The following is a 22,150-nucleotide window of genomic DNA, read 5'->3' as shown; positions in this document are numbered from 1 at the left end:
TTTTTTTTTCTTTTCTTTTCTTTTCTTGTGACATTTTTTTTCTTTCAATTTTTACTTTTACGTCATACGACATTTATTTCAATAGCTCGGTCCATCTCATCACTACTTAAAAAGTAACCACGGCTGATCTTCCCAAACTAAACAACTTCTTCTTCTTCTTTTGCTTCTTCTCTCCTCCGCTACGCAGTTATGCTAACAAAACTTCTTCTTCTTCTCCCATCGTCTATTATTTCACCTCCTCTTTCAAATCTACCAGTAGTCACATAATATACTTTTGTTACCATTCCACTGTCCATAACAAAAAAAAAACACAATACGCACACACATCTATACACACAGCCTATGTAAACAGACCATTCTACATATGAATGATCATCCTATCAACGGTCTCATTTCAACTTTTGAAGTAGTAAAGATAAATCTTAAAGGGAGATTCAGCAGCAAAAGGGTTGAAAAAATTATCACATTCACCTGTCAACTATAACTTACTATCGACTAATATACACGCACTCACTCACACTCTCTCCCTCTCTCTCTCTCATCTACTTATACTCTTTATACATTTGTATTCAGAACAGAGTTGAAATAGGGATATTCTTAAAACTGAATGAAAGACATATACATACACCACCAAGTCACCACTACCATGCAACTTCTCTCATTTTGCTAATGGCACTCTCATCCCTCACCCTCTAACGTAAGAAACCTTTACGACTCTTTTGTGGGGCAGGTTGTGGTGATGGTTCTTGTGGCAACAATTTCTGTTTTTCCAACTGGACCTTTTTATCTTCCAATAATTTAATTTGTTTGGTTAATTTATCCTTCATTTCTTTATGTCTAGCAAATAAATCAGCTTCTGATCTTTGCAATTTCTTTTCCTTCTCACTTACCTTTTGTTGGAAAACTGCCTTCATTTCTTGTTCCATTTTAGCCAACTTAGCTTCATGTAGAGCTCTTTCTTCTTCTTGCTTGGTGGCAGGATCAAATTCTTTAAACACGGCATTATCTTGTTCAATACCCATTTTTCTCAATTTCTCAGTACGATAATGTTCATACAATACGTTTGCCGTTGTTTCTTTCAATTCTTCCAAGAAATTTCTCACCAACAATTGACGCAATTTAACAAAATCATTGTGATCTTCATTATCAACTTCAATAACACCCCATGGATATCTTCTTCCTCTGACCAATCTCCCATCACCAGTTTGAACCTCATTTGTTGATCCAATAACTGCAAATGGGAAAGTCTCAATCAAGTGTTTGGTGTTGGCAACCACTTCTTCATCTTCATTTTCCGATACACTAGGAGAGAAGATTTTGATTCCATGGTGGTCGATATCAGCTAAAATGGCACGTTTGAATTCATGAACTTCTTCATCAGTCAATGTGTCAGACTTGGAAATTATTGGAATCAAGTTAACCTTTTCATGAACTTGCTTCATCAAGGCAATATCCAAACTTCTCAATGAATGGCCAGTTGGTTCAATAAAGTACAAAAATGCATGTACTCTATTATCAACAACAGTTGATCTATTGATACGTGACTCAGCCTCCAAGTACGAATCGAATCGATTATTTATCTCATCAACAATTGGCTTCCATGAATCAATGTTGTTTAATGCTTCACCAAATCCTGGTGCAGTAATAACACTAACTTTCAACTTTACTCCATCTTCTTCAATTTCTGCTTCCGTACTCTTGATATTAACACCGACTTCTCCTTCCTTCTCCAGTGGCTCAGTTTCAGCATCTTCAAAGTCATCTTCTTGATCTTCGTCAAGGTTGTTTAACTTATTACCACTCTTGTGCATGACATCACGGTTGAAAAGAGTGTTAATCAATGTTGCCTTTCCTAATCCAGATTCACCAACAGCCATAATGTTGAAAGTGAAGCCTCTCCTGAGAGATCTTCTATGCCATTGTTTGGGCAAGTTTGCAAAACCAACGTAACCATTTAATACCTTTTTGATTATTTTGATATCTTGGGACGTGGAACTAGGTGGTGCGTGCAGGTGATCGACTACTGGGACATAAAACGTTAGTATAATCAATTCTAGAAACTACAGATGGGTGTCTTTAAACATACCTGAAGTCATATTGTGTATATAATTCTGTCAAGTGTGGTGGGGAGAGGGGAAGAAATACTTTGTGTTGTTGTTGATTGGCGATTTGGTGTTGATCTGTGTTTTTCTTTTTGTTTGTAAACAACTAATGGGTGATAAAGTTCACGATTATATCCTTCCTTGTGATTGGGATGTTATGTATCTATTATTTCTAAAAGCTGACAATGAAGTCGACTACTGATGGAACTGTATTGATGTAAGTATAGTGAATATCTAGGATGGATTCAATTCAATTCAATCAACAAAACCTTTTTCACTCGTGTTGTCTTTTTTTATTTTTTTTTTTTTTCTCTCTTTTTTTCCCTTTTCCAGTTTTTGATCTGTGTGTCTCTTTTTTTCCCTTGAATTCCGATTTAAAACAAAACCCAGAACCGCGTCAGGAATTCACGTGATGTGGTCATGTGACTCTATCTCTAAATTACAGTATACTTCTCTTTTAAGATTTTTTGAATAGTACTGAGACCTATGGAGGGTAACTTTAGATGCTATTCTTTAACCTTATTAAGTTGGTTAGTGCTGAGCAATTTTTCCAAAAGTGGATTGTAAGGATTTTTTATTTTTGGTGTTATAAAAGTTGTGTAAAGAACAGGTACATGACCCAAAAATTGAACTCACCTTGAATCCTTGGACTATTGGTGATAACTGAATGTACTTTTAGTTGAGTAAGGTTCCAACTCGAGGTGTTTTTTATAATGGTATTTGTTCACAGTTGGAAGTGTTATACCACTTTTATCAATATTCAGATTTTTATTATATTTTTGTACAAATTTATTAACAAAATGTTGCAAAATATTCCAAATATACCGTCATTATTTAATTCAACTTTTGACACTAATAAAGCTATTATACAACAGTCACTACATACCCTAAAGACCTCTGCTATACCTCTTACGTCCCTATATTGAATAAAAAAATATTCGAAACGTGTGCTTTTTTACCCATAAAGCTTGCTCACTAGAACCACTCAATTTTGCAACTGTTCCAACAAGAATTCCAAAGCAAATTTAGCAAATTCACTCATATTCTTTGACCTATCTTGATTTCCAAATTGCTTTTTAGTTGAGAAATCACCATTGGGTCCAGTAAATCCGAGAAATACTGTTCCCACATGCGGTGCGACCCCATTATCAACATCCTTGTCATTATTCTTGACCCCACCACCAGTCACACTTGCCTCATCTGTCTGTTTATTATTAGACAAATGCAAATCAGTAGATGGACCAGCAAACCCAGTTTCTGAAAGCACATAAGTCGATCCTAATTCATACCTTGCGGTTCGTGCTAATTTTAAGGCCACTTGTTCACTAGGACCCATATAATTGGCAATCTCTTCATCCGACCAGCCAGAAAGCTTCAATCGTTGTTTCAATGAATATAGTAATTTACCACCAATGTAGAAGTCTGATGCACCAGGAACCGAGACTATGTACGCTGATATCAAACCACCACAAGCTGCCTCCGATATTGCCAAAGTCTGATTCTTTGACCGTAGAATTGAAGCAATTTCCTGAACTATTTCTGTTATTTCCAGTGGTGGGAACGCCATCAGTAATGATAATGTGGATGATAATGTGGATGATATAACGGTGAGTTGAAGTCTGAATTGAAAAAAAAAATTGGGTAGTGTATTGGTAACAGTTTGATTTGGTTTGGTTTGGTTTGATTTTTTTTTCTTTCATTAATTATCTCAGTGGCAACCAAAAGATCAAACACAACCTGCCACAAGCATCCATCCATATCTTTAGACTTTTTTAATAGACCTTTAAGCTAACCTGGTAAGCAATGACATCAGCATCTAAATCACTAAAGTTTCACGCAGGTAAAGTGCAATACAATGAAGACACGAATCGATGCACACCATTGCCATATGAAGGAGTGATTTCCATCAAGCCAAGTGCAGAAGAGCCTGATTTCTTAGATTTCACATGGACACCGAAACAGGACCAAACACTGCAGATTAACGGAACGCAACAGATGGAAAAAGATGAGTTATTGTTAATTCCCGGAGATGTGACAATTAAAACGATAAAGTCTTGCAATACTGGACGAGTATTTGCATTTACCTTTTTAAGTAGTGGGGCAAAGTATCTTTATTGGTTGCAAGATGTTGGAGATGTTGATGATCTTGGGAAGTTGACCGAAAAGGACAACAAATTGATTCAACTGATATCGTCCTTGGTTAGCCTTGACGATGAAGAGGATGTTGAGTAAGTATTTTCTTTATATAATGACTGGAACCCGTTTAATGAAAGAAACAATTGTGCTAACTAATGAATTTGTAGTATGAATGAAGATAAAGAGGGGGAACAGACAAGTCAAAGTCAACCACATGAAGGGACTCAACCAACGGCAACAACAACAACAACAACAACAACAGCAGCAGCAGCGCAATCTGTACAACAAGCTCCAACAGGTCAATCCCAACCGCAACAACCTCAATTTAAACTCCCAATAGGGTCAATATCATCTGTTTTGGACATATCTACAATAGACAACCACTTGGACAATCTCTCATTAGAACAGTTGCAGCAAATGTATGGTGAATATTTACCGCCATCCATTGCGCAAAACCCCACCAAGGCCAAGATTCTCGATGTTATAAGAAGTGGATTTTTCCAACAAAGTGAGCAAAAATTGAGTAAGCAATTGCGGGCAAATGAAGGAGCGGGGCTTTTGTTGGCACAAAGTTTAAAGTATGATTATAAAGGTGAAGGAATTGATAATTTTTTGAATGGTATTAGAGAAATATCAAAGAAAGAGAAGGATGAGGAGGAGGAAAAGGAAGGAAAACAAAAGTGAACCGATGGTCTGGAGTTGGAGTAGCAGAAAGAGAATGGTGCTTTGCACTGTTATAGAGGATAGGAATAAGTTAGAAATGGCCTGTATCTCGTCAAATGTTGACCAGCTGTAAAAGAAAACTTTGCTCTCAATTTCACCAAAGTCTCCCATGCCACTGTAATGACCCAAGTTTTGGCCAAAGCCAATTCGTAAGTCTTTCTCTATCTTTGTTGCAAATTTGACAAAGAAAACTGTGGATGTCAAAATTACACGACCTTTTATTTTAGGAATTCATTACGTCACTAAAAACATGCGTTACATTATATTTTCTGTTCGTTTTTAATGTATAACAAATGCACAAAGTAAATATATGCATTGTGGGGAGAAAGTCAGTTAAAGTTTATAACCAAATCTTACCGATAGCAATTAATTACTTACTCAGCCTTTATCATTTGTAAACAACAAAAGCAATAGACACACATACACTTTTCATCATTTAAACAGGTCCAAATACATCTACATTCTCAAGACTAAGAGAAATTAAACATTCAGTTACCTTTTCCATATTTACTTGAATATATTCCCATTAACAACAAATAACAGATTTACACTAATATGAGTACAGACAGAGTAGAGATATATACACAGCCACCCCAACAAAACCAAAGAAGTGACTCTATTGAAGAGTCGATCACAACGAAACTCGAGGAACTTATCGAAAAACATCCAATATTACCAGAAGAAATGCTTGAAGGGGAAGAAAATGGAAATGGAGATGGAGATAAAGGCCAAGAGCAAGAAGAAAATGAGTCAAAGTCAAAGGCTCATTCAAAACAAGAGCGGGAAAAAGAGGATATCGAGATGGCCCATTATACTACACGTAGACACAAAGAAATACTGGATTCTGAACCAGAAACCGAGTCAGAAGGAGAAGGAGAAGAAGAAGAATATGGTCTAGAGATTGATCATGACGGAATGGAGGTGCCTCAGGGGAAGATCCCACTTGATGGTCAGTTTTCCACTGATGAATTGAGGAAAATAATTGAAGTTGCTCAAGAAAAGGGAATACTAAGTGAAGAGGTTGACTTGAAAGTGGTTGATTCGGGTGAAATTGGAGATAGGATAAGATTGGCAGATGCTAAAGCTAAGGAAGACAGGGAAAAGGAAAAGGAAAAGGAAAAAGAAAAGGAAAAGGAAAAGGAACAAGAGAAAGAGAAAGAAGAATGAGTTGGTGATGGCAGAAGAGGTATTATGTAAGAAGATTTAGTTCATAGAATTGATTGCATTCATTTTGCTTTTGACTCGTCGTATAAATTATATTTTTGTTACAACAAGTATACTTCTGTTGAGTCTTATTACTTCTGCCTAACTTGTATTACCAACAAGCACTTTATATTCTGGATTAAATACATGGTTTTGTTTTTGTTTTTCCGTTCGGTCCAATTTATCACCAACTTTTCAACCAAAAGGTGTGCCAGCACCAACACCGGCACCACTACAAAAATTGTAATCACATTCATTAATAAATAGACGAATCTAGTTCGTCAATATATTAATAAAGAAAAATACAAAAATGCAAAATACAAAAAAAAGGAAAAACAAAAAAGATATAAGACGTTGGATACACCCTTACTATACATTAATTAATCAATTATTAATAGATTAAAAAAAAGAACCCAATGACCGAACTGAATAATAATAAGCTAAAATAGTGACATGCAAAAACACAGCAACATTTAACCTCCGAAACCGTACAAGGTTCTACCTTGTCTCTTCAAAGCGTAAACAACATCCAATGAAGTAACAGTCTTTCTCTTTGCGTGTTCAGTGTAAGTAACAGCATCTCTGATAACGTTTTCCAAAAATTGTTTCAAAACAATTCTAACTTCTTCGTAAATCAAGGCAGAAATACGTTTAACACCACCTCTTCTTGCCAATCTTCTGATAGCTGGCTTGGTAATACCTTGAATGTTATCTCTCAAGATCTTTCTGTGTCTCTTAGCACCACCTTTTCCTAATCCTTTTCCTCCTTTTCCTCTACCAGACATTGTTGATGATTATAGTATATGTATTTGTTAAAATGGGGGTTATGTGTTTAAAACAAATAAACTGAAGAAGGAAAAAAGAAGAAGAAGAAGATTATAAGAAAGTGGGAAAAAAATTGATTAGGGGAAATCTATCAACTATATATTGGGGGAACAAAAGAGAGAGAGAGAGAGAGAGAGAGAGAGTGTGTGTGTGTGTGTGTGTGAGCGTGTGAGTGAATGGTTTGTAACTAAAATTTATTTTTCTATTGTGTGTTATGTGTGTGTATGGTCTGGGATTAAACAGGTGAGAGGTAAAGAGAGAGAAGAGAGCGAAGGGAGAGAAGGGCGAGTACTGAAGGGAGGACAAAGGAACGAAAAAAAAGTAGCAAAGGTAACACAAGAGACAAGAGAGAAGTGTAACGAGACAATGCGAAGAAAGGAAGTTGTGAGAGAGTCTCGGCGCTTAAACAAACGCCAAAAGAAACAGACTGAAAGCAAAATTTACAAATTGTGTGACTTCTTTTCCAGAGGAGAGGAGAGGAGAGAGAGAGAGAGAAAATAGGAGGCTGAATGAAACAGAAGTAACAAAGGAGCAAACATTGAAGAAAGAAGTCGAGTAAGTTTTAGTGATAAAATATTTTTTGTTTCTTCTGTTTCAAACAAAAGACACTTTAACTTTTGTTTGTTTGTTGTTTTTTTGCAATCTAACTTTGTGTCAGCCCAGTGACAGAAGAATGTCATTTTTTCTTTATTCTCCAATACACGACCCCAATTTGCGACACTGATATAAGGAAAAAGTGGTTTATATACAGTACACACATGGAAAGAGATGGACCAGAATTTATGTGTAAATTTCAGAACACATTATTCTCCTTGTCTTCTTTAGTCTACAGCGTATCAACCACAAAATTACTTAGCACAACAGAAGAAAGAAGAAGAAGAGGAAGAGGAAGAGGACGAGGACGAAGAAGAAGCCTAGGTAGCAATTTCCTTAATGTAACAACAACAAACAATCGCACACGTTAAGTTTAAATTATCTCTCTCATTAATGACATATTTACACAGCTTCCACTTTGGGGTTTAAAAATCATCAACTTTCTCCCCCAAACCAAATTTCCATTTCCATTTCTCCTTTTCTTTCTTTTCCGTTTATACTTTAAGTTTATCATTATACACAATGGCTAGAACTAAGCAAACAGCAAGAAAATCCACTGGTGGTAAAGCCCCAAGAAAACAATTGGCCTCTAAAGCCGCTAGAAAATCCGCCCCAACTACTGGTGGTGTCAAGAAACCACACAGATATAAGCCAGGTACCGTTGCTTTGAGAGAAATCAGAAGATTCCAAAAATCGACTGAATTGTTGATTAGAAAATTGCCATTCCAAAGATTGGTTAGAGAAATTGCTCAAGATTTCAAGACTGATTTGAGATTCCAATCTTCTGCTATTGGTGCTTTGCAAGAAGCTGTTGAAGCTTACTTGGTTGGTTTGTTTGAAGACACCAACTTGTGTGCTATCCATGCTAAGAGAGTTACTATTCAAAAGAAGGATATTCAATTGGCTAGAAGATTGAGAGGTGAAAGAGCTTAATCTTTGAGGGATTAAGAAACATATTTCTCTTTCATTATTGTTATTTGTTATTGGGTAAAACAACAGTGATCTGTCAATTAGTTTTTTTTTAATTCTTTTGTATTAGTAGTTAATATATATTAAGTTATATTATTAGAAACTTGTTTATGTAAATTGTAGTTGGTTTAGAGTGGGTTACGTTTAATGAAGCAGTACCCAATTATCAAAATCTTCTATTTTTAAATATTCATATGTATGGATTCTACTCAAAGTTGCTCAAACTCTCTATTCTCTAAGCACCATATGGGAAATTCTGAGGCTCTTTTGAATAATCCAATCCTTGCTCCTCTTGCTCCTTGGCCTTTTCTTCCAAGTATGGCAATAAAATATCCTTAAATTTATGGAACCCCTTGTACTCACCAACATCCTCAGTCCAACTAGTAATTCCATTCAATAATCTTCTTGGTACATAAGGCTCTTCACATAATTCAGTCATGGGGATGAAATAAGAGCGAACGGTGAAAATAACGGCACCACTTATAGGCAATCTTCTCAAACTTTGACGTTCACTTCGGAAATGAATATCAGAAATGTCAGTTGCTGGAGTGGCCACTTTCCAGCCAAACCATTTATCATCATCTTCATCACCCAATGACTTAGACCATCCTAAATATCCATCCAATTGAAGAAAATAATTGTTACGGAAAACAGGTTTATCTACCGTTAAACGACGGAAAAACTTGTTCATACCAGTAGCTAAATGGCTCTTGTATTTAGGCACTCCTGCTTCGGTATGAAGCTGGTCCAATGTCATTTTATACTTTTCAGTCAATTTCCAAAATCCTGGTAAACAGGCACACCCACCTTGCAATGAATAAGAACCATCTTTTTTACTTTCAACCATAATGACAATATCATCCTGAATTAACAAACCACAGGTTAAAATTGGGTTGAAGCCTTCTTCATTGAAATCAAATACTTCTTTAGTTGGTAAAATCTTCATAATTCTCTTGTCTTTATCAAACTCAAACATTGTAGGGTATCTAGCTGGTAGGTACCGACACAATTCATCAAGAACTTCCCATGCTGCATCCATTGCACAAGGATCAATAGCATACAACTTATCGCCTCTTTCAGCAAGACGTTCCTTCTTCAAATTGTGATACTTTAACCAATTATTATCCAATTCAATCCAATTGTCCCAGTCCATTGGTCTAATTCCCATATTAACGGTATACTTGTGTCTAAATGCACGATAAGCAATTGGCTTGGTATCGGTTAACGACCATCCCTTATATTCGTTTGGTGTTGGTGTTTTAAAATCGTAATCAGGTTCCCAATGCCCAAATGGCCTTTCAGCCATCTTTTGGGCTGAAGTGATTGTTGCAGATTTTTCATTCTTGCCTTTTGCCATGCTGCTTATCTGCAATGCAGCTGATTTCGTTAATGGACAACAGCTTTTACGCAAGTAGTATCCCACGGCAAGCAATATAGGGACAATAGCCATAATAAAGACTGGATTGTTGATTAATGCATTGATAAAACTTTGACTCATGATTATGAAATCCGTTTATTTCTGAGGTGTGATAGTTTGTAATACGAAAAGCAAAGGAAGACTCACTCTTTGCCTCAACCCAGCAGAGTTTACCATTTATATAGATCGATATTTCTCTTTGCAATGCTCATCTTTTATCTGCCCATTTGAACTTAAAATCAACCAACTCATAGTGTAAAAGAAGAATAAAAATAAGTCTTAGCGGCAGATACTTAAACTGGATAATATATTCGCAGATACAATAGAAAATAAAAGGTTAATTATATCAGAATTTGGTAGCACTGACAAGCCTTGAGGTTGTATATGTATGTATTTTGATGCACCAAGGCCATTGGATGACCAACGCCACATACACACTAGACCAATAATTATAATACTTGAGAAATAATAAAACATCAGATAGATCTTAATATTATTATAAAAACCGCAAATTTAAACCACAATGAGCTCATGCGCAATTGCGAATGTTTGCTTTGAAAATTGCGCAACACCTAAGGGGAGTTAATTATCACATTAATTTGATCAATTTCAGATTTATTTGAGAATCACACTTTGGTGTTTTTTTAACTGTGAAGTGCATTCAAAGAGATAAATGAATTGTTTAACATTTTTTGTTATATAATACGTTACCATTGATGCCAGTATAGTACGTTTGCAGTTTCCTTACAATTCCTTCTTTACTCTACATCACTCAGCATATAAAGACAGGTATGTATTTAGGCTGTTGGGGTTTCAGCAGTCTTTCGTGGTTCTTGTTCCTGTATGTTGTGATTAAAGTTTGTGGGTATGATGAGGTCAACACTGGTTGTACGGCGAAGTGTAGAAGATTATTATGTGTGTGTTCATTTATCTGTAGAGAAAAGGGATAGAAAAGTGTGTGTGATAAAACGCATAAAAATGTGTGTAACCAACATTTTTAGAAGGGAAGATAATATTATACTTCTGCTAAGTATCCATGAGAGAGTGTTACTATAACTGGAGAGGAACAGTATAACTTATGGGGGTTTTGATTTAATGTAAGTATCAATAAAAACAGTACAATCTAAAAGTGTATAAATAGTGCAGTAGATTCTTAAAGAATTATGAGTGTATAGGTCTTTGTTAATCAAAGAGAAATGCAACACTGAACAACAACAGTTTTCATTGGGTTTGCCACTATTTTAGAAGCTCATTTCGAGCCAACAACGATCTTGGGTTTGTATCCCAATGAACATACCTCATTTGTCTTTAAAGGCCTATACGCTTGAGAGTTTTCAAATACATGATTCTCTAGTCAACTCGCGCCTTACTAACTGTCGTTTTGATACAGAAGAAAAGCTAAACTTTGGATCTCACTCGACATTGAAGTTTTGGCATCTATCGAGTTGTCAGTTATTTGATGAGGATATTGTTTTTCCAGAATCACTCGAGAAAGTTTGTTTGAGGGAGTGTGGTTTTTCTGGCATCCTACTGTAGCTTGGAAATTTGAAAAACTTGAAGATATTGCGTATCAATAAGAATCCTATCAAATTTGCATATTGCATGGGCTGTAGAACTATTCCAAATTGCTGTTTCATTGAACAAATTAGGGATATGAAAACTCAGAATTTAATAACGAGAAGGACTCTGCTACATTGCTACAAATATTCACAAACTTGTAAAATAAATCACACCAATACTGAACTATACTTTCGCATTCAAAATGGATACACTTGTGGTTCCAGCATCAGATCCAATCCAGTTGATTCCTGCTCCTCAGCCATTTTTTCTAAATAGGGCAACAACACGCCCTTAAATTTATGGAACCCCTTGTATTCGCCAACATCTTCAGTCCAACTAGTTATTCCATTCAACAATCTTCTTGGAATATATGGCTCCTTGCACAATTCAACCATGGGGATGAAATACGTCCGTACAGTGAATGAAATCGCTCCAGTTTTAGGTAATCGTCTTAAGCTTTGACGTTCACTTCGGAAATACAAATTGTTGATATCAGTAGCATCAGGCGCCGTGTTCCACCCAATATTTGATTCATCTTCTGATCCAATTGACGAAGACCAATCCAAATGGTTATCAGTTTGAACAAAATAGTTATTACGCACCACGGGGGATTCGACAGTTAAACGACGGAAAAATTTATTCATGGCGGGGCCCAAATGCGTTCTGTACTTGGGCACATCACCCGAAGTGTGTATTTGATCCAATTTCATTTGAAACTTGTCTTTAATTTTCCAAAATCCAGCCAATGTAACACATCCCAGCTCTAATGAATACTGACCATCATCCTCATTTTCAACCATTATCGCAATATCATCCTGAATCAATTTGGCAGCCGTCACAATAGGATTGCAGTCTTTATCATTCAAATCATATACTTCATCAGTAGCCAAAATCTTGACTATACGTTTCTCTTTATCATATTGAAACAACGAGGGATATCTCACTGGTAAGTAATCCAACAACTCTTCAAGAAACTCCCACGATGCAGCAACTCCCTTTGGACTAGTTCTATACAACTCATCACCCTTGGTTGCAATGCGTTTCAATTTCAAATCATGGAAGAACTTCCATTGATTGTCCAACTCAATCCAAGAGTTCCAATCCATGTTTCGTATACCCATGGTTACGTTATACTTGTGTTTGAATGCACGATATGGTATTGGCTTGGTATCAGTCACTGACCAATTGGGGTATGGAGGAGGAGTTGGGGTTTTGAATGAATGATTGGGTTCCCAGTATCCAAAGGGGCGTTGGTCCAACTTAGATGCTGATGTTTTACCTGATGCTGGTTTACTCTTTGCCGACAATTTCAGTTTATCATTTTTGGTCTTGGTGTAATAGGCAAATAAGATGCAAATAGGGATGGTAAATAGTATAAATGCTTGTTCTGTGAGGACCTGCAGTAACCATCCGCTAGAGACGGTAGCTGTTTCTGTTGTCGAATTCATTTGATTCCATAAATGGCCTCAAACAAAGTTCCACTCATTTCCTCTTGAGGGTATGCTAGCAGATGCAAGAATATATATATTAATAGATAGCAGCGGCACACCACTTGACTGTGCGTATTAATATCCCTTTTTCGAAGTAAAAATGACGGAGGCTAGTGATAACCGTCGTATCTCTGCACCCAATTAGGTAAAAATTCGCAGCAACTGCACCACCAAAACAACAAACCAAAAGAAAAGAAAATAAAAAAAAACCTCATACGGTAGCGTCTCAAATACTCCGCCTTTTAAGCTGGTGGTAAGAATGCTGCAAATAGTGCAGTTTGGATCAAATTCCAAGTCAATATATACCCCAAGACATACTTGATCCATGACTTGTTATAGCTCAAAGCTAAAGTCCAGTAAATCAATGGTGAAAAGCTAGTAATTCTATTCAAAATCTGTGCATTCCAAAAGAATACACCACCAATGATTATAGCTGTATTTAAAACAACAAGAGGCATTAATTTCCGATACTGAGGAAGCACTCTCCACGTGGACCTAACTGAATAACAATTCCAAATTAAAACGGGCGCAACAAGAATGAAATTTGGCACGTTATTCAAAGACCAGTATGATAAAAATCCATTGTTCCAATAATGTGACTGTGCATACAGAAACAAACTGGGCAATTTGTTCAAGCACCAGCCTCGTCTTTGAGGACAGAATGTGAGATAATGGTAGACATTTTGACCAATAAATGTCATCCCAAGAATGGATCCAGTGGCAATCGACAATGCACTAGATACCTTGTCACGATCAGTAATGCTAAAGTCGTATAAGTCTAATAAATATAATATGCCTAATAATAATGAATTTGCTCTAATGGTGAAGCTAAATGCACAAAAAACACCACTTAATAGATAGAACCAGATGTTCTTGATCGATTTGTTGCTCCTTGTGGTAACATTATTGAAATCGATTGCCTTGTAATACAAATATATTGTTAACAAAGTAGTCAAATTGTTCAAATTTTCGGAGTAATTTGTGGTTAGAAACACACCCGCCGGCGATATTACCATCATCAACGCAGCTATGTAACTCACTTTTGCGTCATAAATCGTCCTGCTTAGATAATATAACGTTACAACCGATGCAAAATGGCAAGCATTGGAAATTAAAACACTCCACATTTGTAATTGGTAATAATTTGTACTCGGTAGTAAAGAAACCAATTTGATCCAACCAGGACAAAACACAAACTGATGTTCATAAGAAATTTCATTGGCAAACAAGTCATTGAAGTAAACTGAATCCCAAGTGATCAATTTGTTTAAAATGGTGGTGATTATAAGATTGTATGGTGACGCGGTTGATGAAGATTGAGCCAAGTCATCAATGATTAACTGCGATGATGTATCGAAGCGAGACGGGGTAAAGTATATTATAGCCAATTGGATTAGTTTAAGGATGACGAAAGAGCGGAGTAGGTTCCATAGCGAATGATGTGACATGGCTTTACCTGGTTCATCGTAACTATCAAAGTGAAAAAAAAAATCAAAAAAATAAACAAATCACTGTCATTCTCAAAGCACTGCTGTCCCACACATTATGGAACATTGAAAGAAAAGACATCCCAAAAGATGGGCATGCTTTTCCTCCTTGTTTACAACAAACCTGGTATCTATTGATGCAACCGCCTTAGTGCAAGTGAAAGAGGAGCTACAATGGCTGCTGCAAAATTGACATCCGGGATCCCACTTTGAAACAATCCTAGACACCGTATATATACATTCAACAAAAACCACACACTTCTACTCTTTCTTCAACCCTTCATTTCTCACTTTCTCAATCCCCCTTTCTGCTCTTTCTTTATCTAAATAATAATAAGGTTTAACCAAATCACCTTGATCATTTAATTCAAAAACCAATGGCACACCAGTGGGAACGTTAATCTTCAGTATATCATCATCACTCACCTTGTTCAAATATTTAATCAAACTTCGAACCACTGACCCATGAGTCACAATCAACACTGTTTTATTCAACTGAACCATTTGATGATCGAAAATTTCGTACTTGAAAAATGGAATTAATCTATCCATAACCATCGAAAGAGATTCACCTCTGGGTAATATATTTTTATTCAACAAGTCATCGTATTTTTCATCAATTGATTCATCGTGTTGACGATCAATCAATGGTGGCAAACCATGGTAATTTCGTCTGATGTATTGAAATTTCTTCTTATCTTCACCCAACTCAACAAATACGTCATGTTTATCACGACCTTGGTATTGGCCATAATGCCTTTCGTTCAAACGCCACGTTTTTATATGGTCAACCCACGGTTTGTTTAACACCTTGAGTATTATGAAACCAGTTTCAATTGAACGTATTAGTTTGGAGGTGTACAAAATTCCGGGGGATAATCCATGTTTTTTGATTAATTCACCGGCGTATTCGGCCTCTTCTTTACCTTTTCCAGTTAGTGGAATATCAATCCATCCACAGAATTTGTTTTCATGGTTCCATTGAGACTCACCATGTCTTAGGATGATTAGTTTGTGGATACCCATTTTTTTTCGTCTTGTTGTTATTATGTCAGTTTGCGTTGTGAAGTGAACTAGATCAATTTGATATCAATTGGTCGACTCTTGGAACGCTCCGTTGGATTTAGTGTTGCGACAGTTCTTGTCAATGAGTGTAAAGATCAGTTCATCTGTATGCTGAGAAGATCTTAAGGAGTTTGCGAGGGATTTTGCGATCGACACAGAGAAAATTTTATATTTGCTGATATGGCAAACACAACCCCGACATGCAGTAATTTCTTTGCAATCATTAAGAAACATCAAAACGGTGGGCTGCAATCGTGAAAGATGCTTGTTATCTTCATTGATGAAGTGACTTGCTCTAGAATGGAACGAGGAGACACGCAACTAGTCTTATTCTTGAATTAAGTATCATGTCATCATCAAAACCACTAGAGGAAAGTAGCCAAGTCAAGAGGTCGTTTTTAAGTGTCTATCAGGATTAGTTACTAAATCTCAGAGCCATGCACACTCTGACCAGTCCTTGTGTTTCGGTCATATAATTTTTTATGTTGCAATGTAACATTACATTAATGGTAGCAGTGCAACCATGTTACATTTCTTGATTGACAGGTTGTATAGTTTAATGAGTAGTAGGTTGATGAGGCCATAAATGGACTTCTAAGATCAAATTTCTCAGCATAGAGCAAAATCCTACCTTCTATACCCCAAGAATCAATGATATTCATATGGATAAGCTCAAATTTAGGTGTTGCTAGTTTAGGTGGATCTTGAAATCGGAGTTTTTAAAAAGGAAAACGTGGATAAACACAAAAAGGAAGAGAAATTCACAGAAAATAGAGCCCTATGAAGAGGAAAGATATAAAGTAAACCAAAAGACACATTTATGCAAACAATGTAAACCTCTTTTATTTGCTCTCCAGGAAAGGAGCTACTGCTTATACATATACAGTTTTCATTATGACGATTGAACGCAAAGTCAAAGAAGGTGGTCCATTCACCTGGACGCAAATCCAGCAATTTGTAAAATCAAACCAACTTGAATCATTTGCTAGAAGCGAAGAGCAGTTCCACAACTATCAACAATTTAAAACCGATCTATTGGCATATGGTATTACTTTAAATGACTATGTGTTAAATGAAGAGCTAGAATGGAAACAAGATGACATTCGTTGTCAAACATCACCAGCAACACCATCACAAGAATATTCAATATCACAGCCGCAAGATCTTATTCTTTATAATGATGACGATGTAAAGATAATTCCTAACAAGTTTCCTTACTATTTCGAAGACTCAGTGGTTCATTTATGTGTTTGGTCGAAATTAACCATACCCAATGATGCCGACTCTCCTGTAGGAGATATATCGCCACTCACCAGACGAATTATTGAACGATATTTGGAAAAGACATTTATTGAAAAAGGTGTTCTGGAAGACAATATACTTTGGTTTAAAAATTGGTCGAGTTTGCAAAGTGTCAGGAGTGTAAGCCATATTCATGTGCTTCTACACGATGTTGACAATGGGCTTATTCAGAAACTTCTTGGAACTTCAGGCAATACATTGACCTTGGAGGATTATAAGGAGCTGCTTGATGAATAGAAATATGGTATCAAGATCCAAATGGAAGGGCCATCTCAACCGGTTTGTTCAACCAACATCTTTATTCGTTTTAATTAGTCTAAGTCTAATCTTTGGTATCTCTAGAAATATACGTAATATACACAAGATCTACTTTTTACCAAATTGTGAAGCAAACGAATTGATAATTCCTTCAACCGATTGTGGATTGGACAAAGTGGTAATGTCACCCAATTGGTCAGCTTCATTAGAACTGATCTTTCTCAAAATTCTTCTCATGATCTTACCTGATCTTGTCTTTGGCAAATCGTTTACAATGATCACGGCTTTTGGTGCAGCAAATGGTCCAATCACTTTTCTAACCTGTAAAATCAATTCTTTTCTTAAACCAGCTTCGTCATCGGTTGCTTCCTTCAAGGCGACAAATGCTATGACAGCTTGACCAGTTAAGTCGTCATTGATACCGACAACGGCTGCTTCACCAACTCTAGAGTCTTCAATTAATGCCGCTTCAATTTCAGCGGTGGACAATCTGTGCCCACTGACATTGACAACGTCATCAACTCTTCCTCTGATCCAGTAGAAACCATCATGGTCTCTTGCTGCACCATCACCAGTGAAGTAATAGCCAGGGTATGGGTTCATATAAGTATCCATGTATTTTGTATGGTTTCTGTAAACGGTTCTTGCCATTGATGGCCAGTGGTCCTTGACAACCAATACACCCTCGACATCGTTTCCTTCAAGTTCAACACCACTTACAGGGTCAATCAACGTAGCATTAATACCAAAGAATGGGTAGGATGCAGAACCCGGCTTGTTTGGAGTAACACCAGCCAAAGGCGCAATCAAATGTGAACCCGACTCCGTCTGCCAATACGTGTCGGAAACGTGGCACTCGTTCTTTCCTACATGCTCATTGTACCATTCCCAAATGTCAGGCGAAATTGGCTCCCCAACTGAACCCAATGTTCTCAATGAGGACAAATCGTATTTGTGAATTTCTTGTTCACCCGCCTTACGCAATAATCTCAAAGCTGTAGGAGCAACATAGAAATGGGTAGCCTTGTGTTTTTCAACAATTTGCCAGAACCTTCCATAATTTGGGTATGCTGGAGTACCTTCAAAAATAACAGATGGGACACCCAATAACAATGGTCCGTAAAGGGCATAAGTGTGGCCAGTAATCCAACCCACATCACCAGCTGTGAAGAGTACATCCTCCTTTTGGACATCAAACACGTACTTTGTAGTCATTGCAGCTCCTAATAGGTAGCCTGCAGTAGTGTGAACAACACCCTTTGGCGTTCCTGTGGATCCTGAAGTATACAATAAAAACAATGGGTCTTCCGAGTTAACAGGAACAGGTGGAAGATATCCTGGGAACTTGGCAGTTTCTTCATCCCAGTAGAAGTCCCTTCCTTCTTTCAATTTGATCTCGTCGTTACCGGTTCTCTTGTATACCAAGACTTTTTCGACACTTGGACATTGGATCAAGGCATCATCACATAATTTCTTAATATTGACGATTTTTCCACCTCTTTTACCTTCATCACATGTAATTAAAGCTTTACAACTGGCATCGTTAACTCTGTCTTTAATTGAGCCAGACGAAAAACCAGCAAAGATTACTGAATGGGCAGCACCTAATCTAGTAACAGCCAACATGGCGATGATGGCTTGTGCATTCATCGGCAAGTAAATAGCAACAGTGTCGCCTTTACCAACACCCCAACTTTGCAAAACACCGGCTACTTTTGAAACTTCTCTTAATAACTCACCATAAGTAACAGTATATGAGTCTTTTTCATCGTCAGCTTCGTAAATCAACGCCGGCTTGTCAGGGTTGGCAAATGCGTGTCTATCAACACAATTGTACGAGGCATTCAATTCACCACCCAAAAACCAAGCAGCATCACCATTCTTCAAACTACCGGACTTGATTTTGTGGAAATCCCTGTCCCAAGACAAGAGTTCTTTAGCCAATGGACCAAAAAAGCCTTCAGGATCAGATATTGATTTCTGATACAACTCCTTGTAGTGTTGTAAGTCTGTGATTGGGCCCTTGTTTGGCTGTCTAGAAAAGAATTGTGCTGGTGTTTCTCTAAAGTCTACACCATTAGCTTCGTGAACAATTTTGTGTGTAGCTTTAACAGTCATATTTTTGGGTTATTGTGCGGAGGGGAGGAAAAGGTGGGAATAAATAATTGGCGGAAGTAGCAGTGCCAAAAGTTCAAAGTGAGTTGGTTAGATTGATCAGTATCCAATTGAAATAAAATATATCAAAGGATAAAAGTTAAAAGAGGAAAAAAGGGTGCTTTTTGGTTAATCAAAAATTTTTTTTATATTTGTTTGTATTATAGTTTGTATTGTTTGTATTGTTTGAAAATAATTTTTCAATTTCATTGAAATTTTTTTTGTTGGTAAGAGAGTAATAGTCATTTCTTTTTTCTAGTTAATTTATGTTTTTTTTGCGGAGACGGCGAGTAATTAAAAAGAGGGGAGGGGAAGGAGGATGGATTAACGCGAGGTGCAGGGTTCCACACTGGTCGACTCCGTGCTAATCTTTTAGTCGAAGCAATTTTCCATCCTGTAAAAAAATTAAAATGGTACTTTATACGACGCGCGCCTGTTTACGCTTAATTTAGAAAGCTTTATACGACGAAATGGGTGTAACCGGTTAGCATTGCTAGATAGGGACAATCTACCGATCGTCTGACGTGTGATACTATTTGACATTGTTGCAAAGACCTTCAGTGTGATGGGCACGTTGGGTATAAGCTAGATGCAAGATTAGAAAAGCAGAATAGACCTTGCCGGCTTTTGTTGGGTAAACCTTCGACTTCACGAAACAAAAATGTAAACAAAACAGCCAACCAATTACACCGAGGAAATTCTTCCACGGTATTAAAATTCTTGCACGAGGTTCTAAGAAACCCGTTGAGGCTTTTGAATAGCACACGTCCACTTCTACTTTTATAAAATTTAATCGCGCAACAGAGTCCGCCGAATCTTACATTCTTAGATATCGGGAAGTTTGTTTTCTTTTGCTTTTTCTTTGACTCTACAGCGAGAACTAGCTTTGACGATGCCAAGGTGAGCCGATCAGTCATTGGTGAAAGTTACTGGCTTTACTAAGATAACTGGACTTAGAATTTGATTTGATTGGAGCTGTTTAGTATGCTAAACCTCGATTGCAAATTTTTGTTGGACTTCTTCTGTGCACAACAAAATTCGGGTTTGTGTCTCGCTTAACATTGTTGGGTGGCATCCTATTTTTAACGATTGAACGTGGTAGCTTCAAGCATTGTCATTGGTAAGAGTCCATCAGTGGGATTGAGATACTTTAGATTGCTTTTCTTTATCAACCAGAGGAGTGAGAGCACTTGCAGTTCGCTTCTCGTTATTGTCTCAAATAAATGCAACTATAGTGATAGATTCCTACATATTTCTCATCTTGTTCATATTTCATGATGCCTACGCAAGATCGTGCACCTCACTTTTCATATCAGCAAATACGCCAATACACAGAGGAACCAGCTAGTTTGGTTGCAAAAAGTGGGCACTCCTTTGTATGACCCAAGTTAATGTCGTGACTAGTTTTTTTGTGTCACTGGTTGCAACGGAAACAAAAAAAAGCATTTGCCATTCCTATGTTCTCAAACCCTCGCTCCATTGAACTCCACTAAAGCACCAAAAAACAATAATGAGTTCAGCATCGTATCAAGAAAAATGCAATGATGCAACACAAGTAGCAAACACTGACGACAACAAACAAGAAGCAGCCAGTGTGCCAGCACAAACAATCAACCATGATTCTAAAGTAAATGAACACAATATTGAAAGTCAACCACCACCGACATCAGTAGATCAAATGGATAAACTACAAGTTGAGGAAATGAAACAATTGGCGAGTCAGCTGGTTGGAGGAAACATAACAAGACTAGGAAACGGTGGTGGATTGACAGAAGGTGTAGTTGGACTGCGGAACAGTTTATCGCATTTAAATAACGAGGACAATGACAAAAAACTGGTTGATACCATCAGGTACGTGACGAGCGATGATACTGATAAGAATAATGAAAATCTACGAAAATGAATCAAACAATTCTAAAAAATAATCGTACATATATTATAAACTTTGTTTTAATATTATAAGCTCTGTCTATAAATAATAAAAACTTAACTCTTAACTTAACTTCATTTTAAACAATTTTACATTAAAAATATAATCTATCATGAAACAAAAATCATTCAAACTTTTTCTGCATCGTAAATCAATCAATCTTTTTAAATTAATCAACTTCTTCAACAGTTGGACCAGATTCTTCTGGAGCAGCACCACCTGGAGCACCACCTGGGAAACCACCGGCGCCTGGAGCACCATCTGGAGCAGCACCACCATAAGCCTTAGCCATGATTGGGTTAGCTTTAGATTCCAATTCCTTTTGTTGATCAGCATATTCTTCTTGAGTAGCAGTTTGGTTTGAATCCAACCAGCTAATAGTTTCTTCGGCAGCCTTGGTAACTTCTTCAATTTCAGAAGCATCCAATTTAGATTTGAATTGCTCTTCAGACAAACTGTTCTTCAATGAGTAAGCGTATGATTCCAATTGGTTCTTGGCTTGGACTCTAGCAGCTTCCTTTTCATCTTCTTCCTTGAATTTTTCAGCTTCGTTAACCATCTTTTCGATATCTTCCTTGGACAATCTACCTTTATCGTTGGTGATGGTAATCTTTTGTGTCTTACCAGTACCCTTTTCCAAAGCAGAAACGTTCAAGATACCATTAGCATCGATATCAAAAGTAACTTCAATTTGTGGGACACCTCTTGGAGCTGGTGGGATACCCGATAATTCGAATTTACCCAACAAGTTGTTGTCCTTAGTCTTAGCTCTTTCACCTTCAAATACTTGAATCAAAACACCTGGTTGGTTATCAGCATAAGTGGAGAAAGTTTCTGACTTCTTGGTTGGGATAGTAGCATTTCTTGGAATCAATTTGGTCATGATACCACCAGCAGTCTCAATACCTAATGACAATGGAGCAACATCCAACAAC

The 22,150-nt window shown here is 37.0% G+C and overlaps 12 protein-coding genes across 12 annotated transcripts; 5 read left to right on the top strand and 7 right to left on the bottom strand. All coding sequences in view use genetic code 12, as the record gives it.

The window, feature by feature from the left end:
- Positions 1 to 692: 692 nt before the first annotated feature.
- CDC3 (septin) lies at positions 693 to 2,096 on the bottom strand (the record flags this gene model as incomplete). The annotated part of the gene is made up of 2 exons (XM_051813943.1): positions 693 to 2,020; positions 2,087 to 2,096. The coding sequence occupies 2 exons, from the start codon at positions 2,094 to 2,096 to the stop codon at positions 693 to 695; spliced, it is 1,338 nt and encodes a 445-aa protein (XP_051672465.1).
- Positions 2,097 to 3,087: 991 nt separating this feature from the next.
- On the bottom strand, positions 3,088 to 3,669 carry CANMA_001928 (uncharacterized protein; the record flags this gene model as incomplete). Its single annotated transcript, XM_051813942.1, has 1 exon — positions 3,088 to 3,669. One exon carries the CDS (start codon positions 3,667 to 3,669, stop codon positions 3,088 to 3,090), a length of 582 nt encoding a protein of 193 aa, XP_051672464.1.
- A 236-nt stretch (positions 3,670 to 3,905) lies between these two features.
- Positions 3,906 to 4,922, top strand: CANMA_001927 (proteasome regulatory particle lid subunit; the record flags this gene model as incomplete). The annotated part of the gene is made up of 2 exons (XM_051813940.1): positions 3,906 to 4,330; positions 4,406 to 4,922. 2 exons carry the CDS (start codon positions 3,906 to 3,908, stop codon positions 4,920 to 4,922), a joined length of 942 nt encoding a protein of 313 aa, XP_051672463.1.
- A 594-nt stretch (positions 4,923 to 5,516) lies between these two features.
- Positions 5,517 to 6,128, top strand: CANMA_001926 (uncharacterized protein; the record flags this gene model as incomplete). The annotated part of the gene is made up of 1 exon (XM_051813939.1): positions 5,517 to 6,128. One exon carries the CDS (start codon positions 5,517 to 5,519, stop codon positions 6,126 to 6,128), a length of 612 nt encoding a protein of 203 aa, XP_051672462.1.
- Positions 6,129 to 6,637: 509 nt separating this feature from the next.
- HHF1 (histone) lies at positions 6,638 to 6,949 on the bottom strand (the record flags this gene model as incomplete). The annotated part of the gene is made up of 1 exon (XM_051813938.1): positions 6,638 to 6,949. The coding sequence occupies one exon, from the start codon at positions 6,947 to 6,949 to the stop codon at positions 6,638 to 6,640; it is 312 nt and encodes a 103-aa protein (XP_051672461.1).
- Positions 6,950 to 8,105: 1,156 nt separating this feature from the next.
- HHT21 (Hht21p) lies at positions 8,106 to 8,516 on the top strand (the record flags this gene model as incomplete). Its single annotated transcript, XM_051813937.1, has 1 exon — positions 8,106 to 8,516. The coding sequence occupies one exon, from the start codon at positions 8,106 to 8,108 to the stop codon at positions 8,514 to 8,516; it is 411 nt and encodes a 136-aa protein (XP_051672460.1).
- A 271-nt stretch (positions 8,517 to 8,787) lies between these two features.
- Positions 8,788 to 10,050, bottom strand: CANMA_001923 (heme-dependent oxidative N-demethylase family protein; the record flags this gene model as incomplete). The annotated part of the gene is made up of 1 exon (XM_051813936.1): positions 8,788 to 10,050. The coding sequence occupies one exon, from the start codon at positions 10,048 to 10,050 to the stop codon at positions 8,788 to 8,790; it is 1,263 nt and encodes a 420-aa protein (XP_051672459.1).
- Positions 10,051 to 11,726: 1,676 nt separating this feature from the next.
- Positions 11,727 to 15,532, bottom strand: CANMA_001922 (uncharacterized protein; the record flags this gene model as incomplete). Its single annotated transcript, XM_051813935.1, has 3 exons — positions 11,727 to 12,942; positions 13,338 to 14,489; positions 14,784 to 15,532. The coding sequence occupies 3 exons, from the start codon at positions 15,530 to 15,532 to the stop codon at positions 11,727 to 11,729; spliced, it is 3,117 nt and encodes a 1,038-aa protein (XP_051672458.1).
- Positions 15,533 to 16,465: 933 nt separating this feature from the next.
- Positions 16,466 to 17,110, top strand: CANMA_001921 (GIG1 family protein; the record flags this gene model as incomplete). Its single annotated transcript, XM_051813934.1, has 1 exon — positions 16,466 to 17,110. The coding sequence occupies one exon, from the start codon at positions 16,466 to 16,468 to the stop codon at positions 17,108 to 17,110; it is 645 nt and encodes a 214-aa protein (XP_051672457.1).
- Positions 17,111 to 17,239: 129 nt separating this feature from the next.
- Positions 17,240 to 19,249, bottom strand: ACS2 (acetate--CoA ligase; the record flags this gene model as incomplete). Its single annotated transcript, XM_051813933.1, has 1 exon — positions 17,240 to 19,249. One exon carries the CDS (start codon positions 19,247 to 19,249, stop codon positions 17,240 to 17,242), a length of 2,010 nt encoding a protein of 669 aa, XP_051672456.1.
- Positions 19,250 to 20,795: 1,546 nt separating this feature from the next.
- CANMA_001919 (uncharacterized protein) lies at positions 20,796 to 21,188 on the top strand (the record flags this gene model as incomplete). The annotated part of the gene is made up of 1 exon (XM_051813932.1): positions 20,796 to 21,188. One exon carries the CDS (start codon positions 20,796 to 20,798, stop codon positions 21,186 to 21,188), a length of 393 nt encoding a protein of 130 aa, XP_051672455.1.
- A 196-nt stretch (positions 21,189 to 21,384) lies between these two features.
- SSA2 (Hsp70 family chaperone) lies at positions 21,385 to 22,150 on the bottom strand (the record flags this gene model as incomplete). Its single annotated transcript, XM_051813931.1, has 1 exon — positions 21,385 to 22,150. A coding segment is annotated over one exon (766 nt), but the record flags the coding sequence as incomplete, so codon positions are not given.

Source organism: Candida margitis (assembly GCF_024628925.1).
Source record: "Candida margitis strain CBS 14175 chromosome Unknown scaffold77, whole genome shotgun sequence".
Taxonomy (NCBI): Eukaryota; Fungi; Ascomycota; class Pichiomycetes; order Serinales; family Debaryomycetaceae; genus Lodderomyces; species Lodderomyces margitis.
This window is presented reverse-complemented; position numbering and strand designations above follow the sequence as displayed.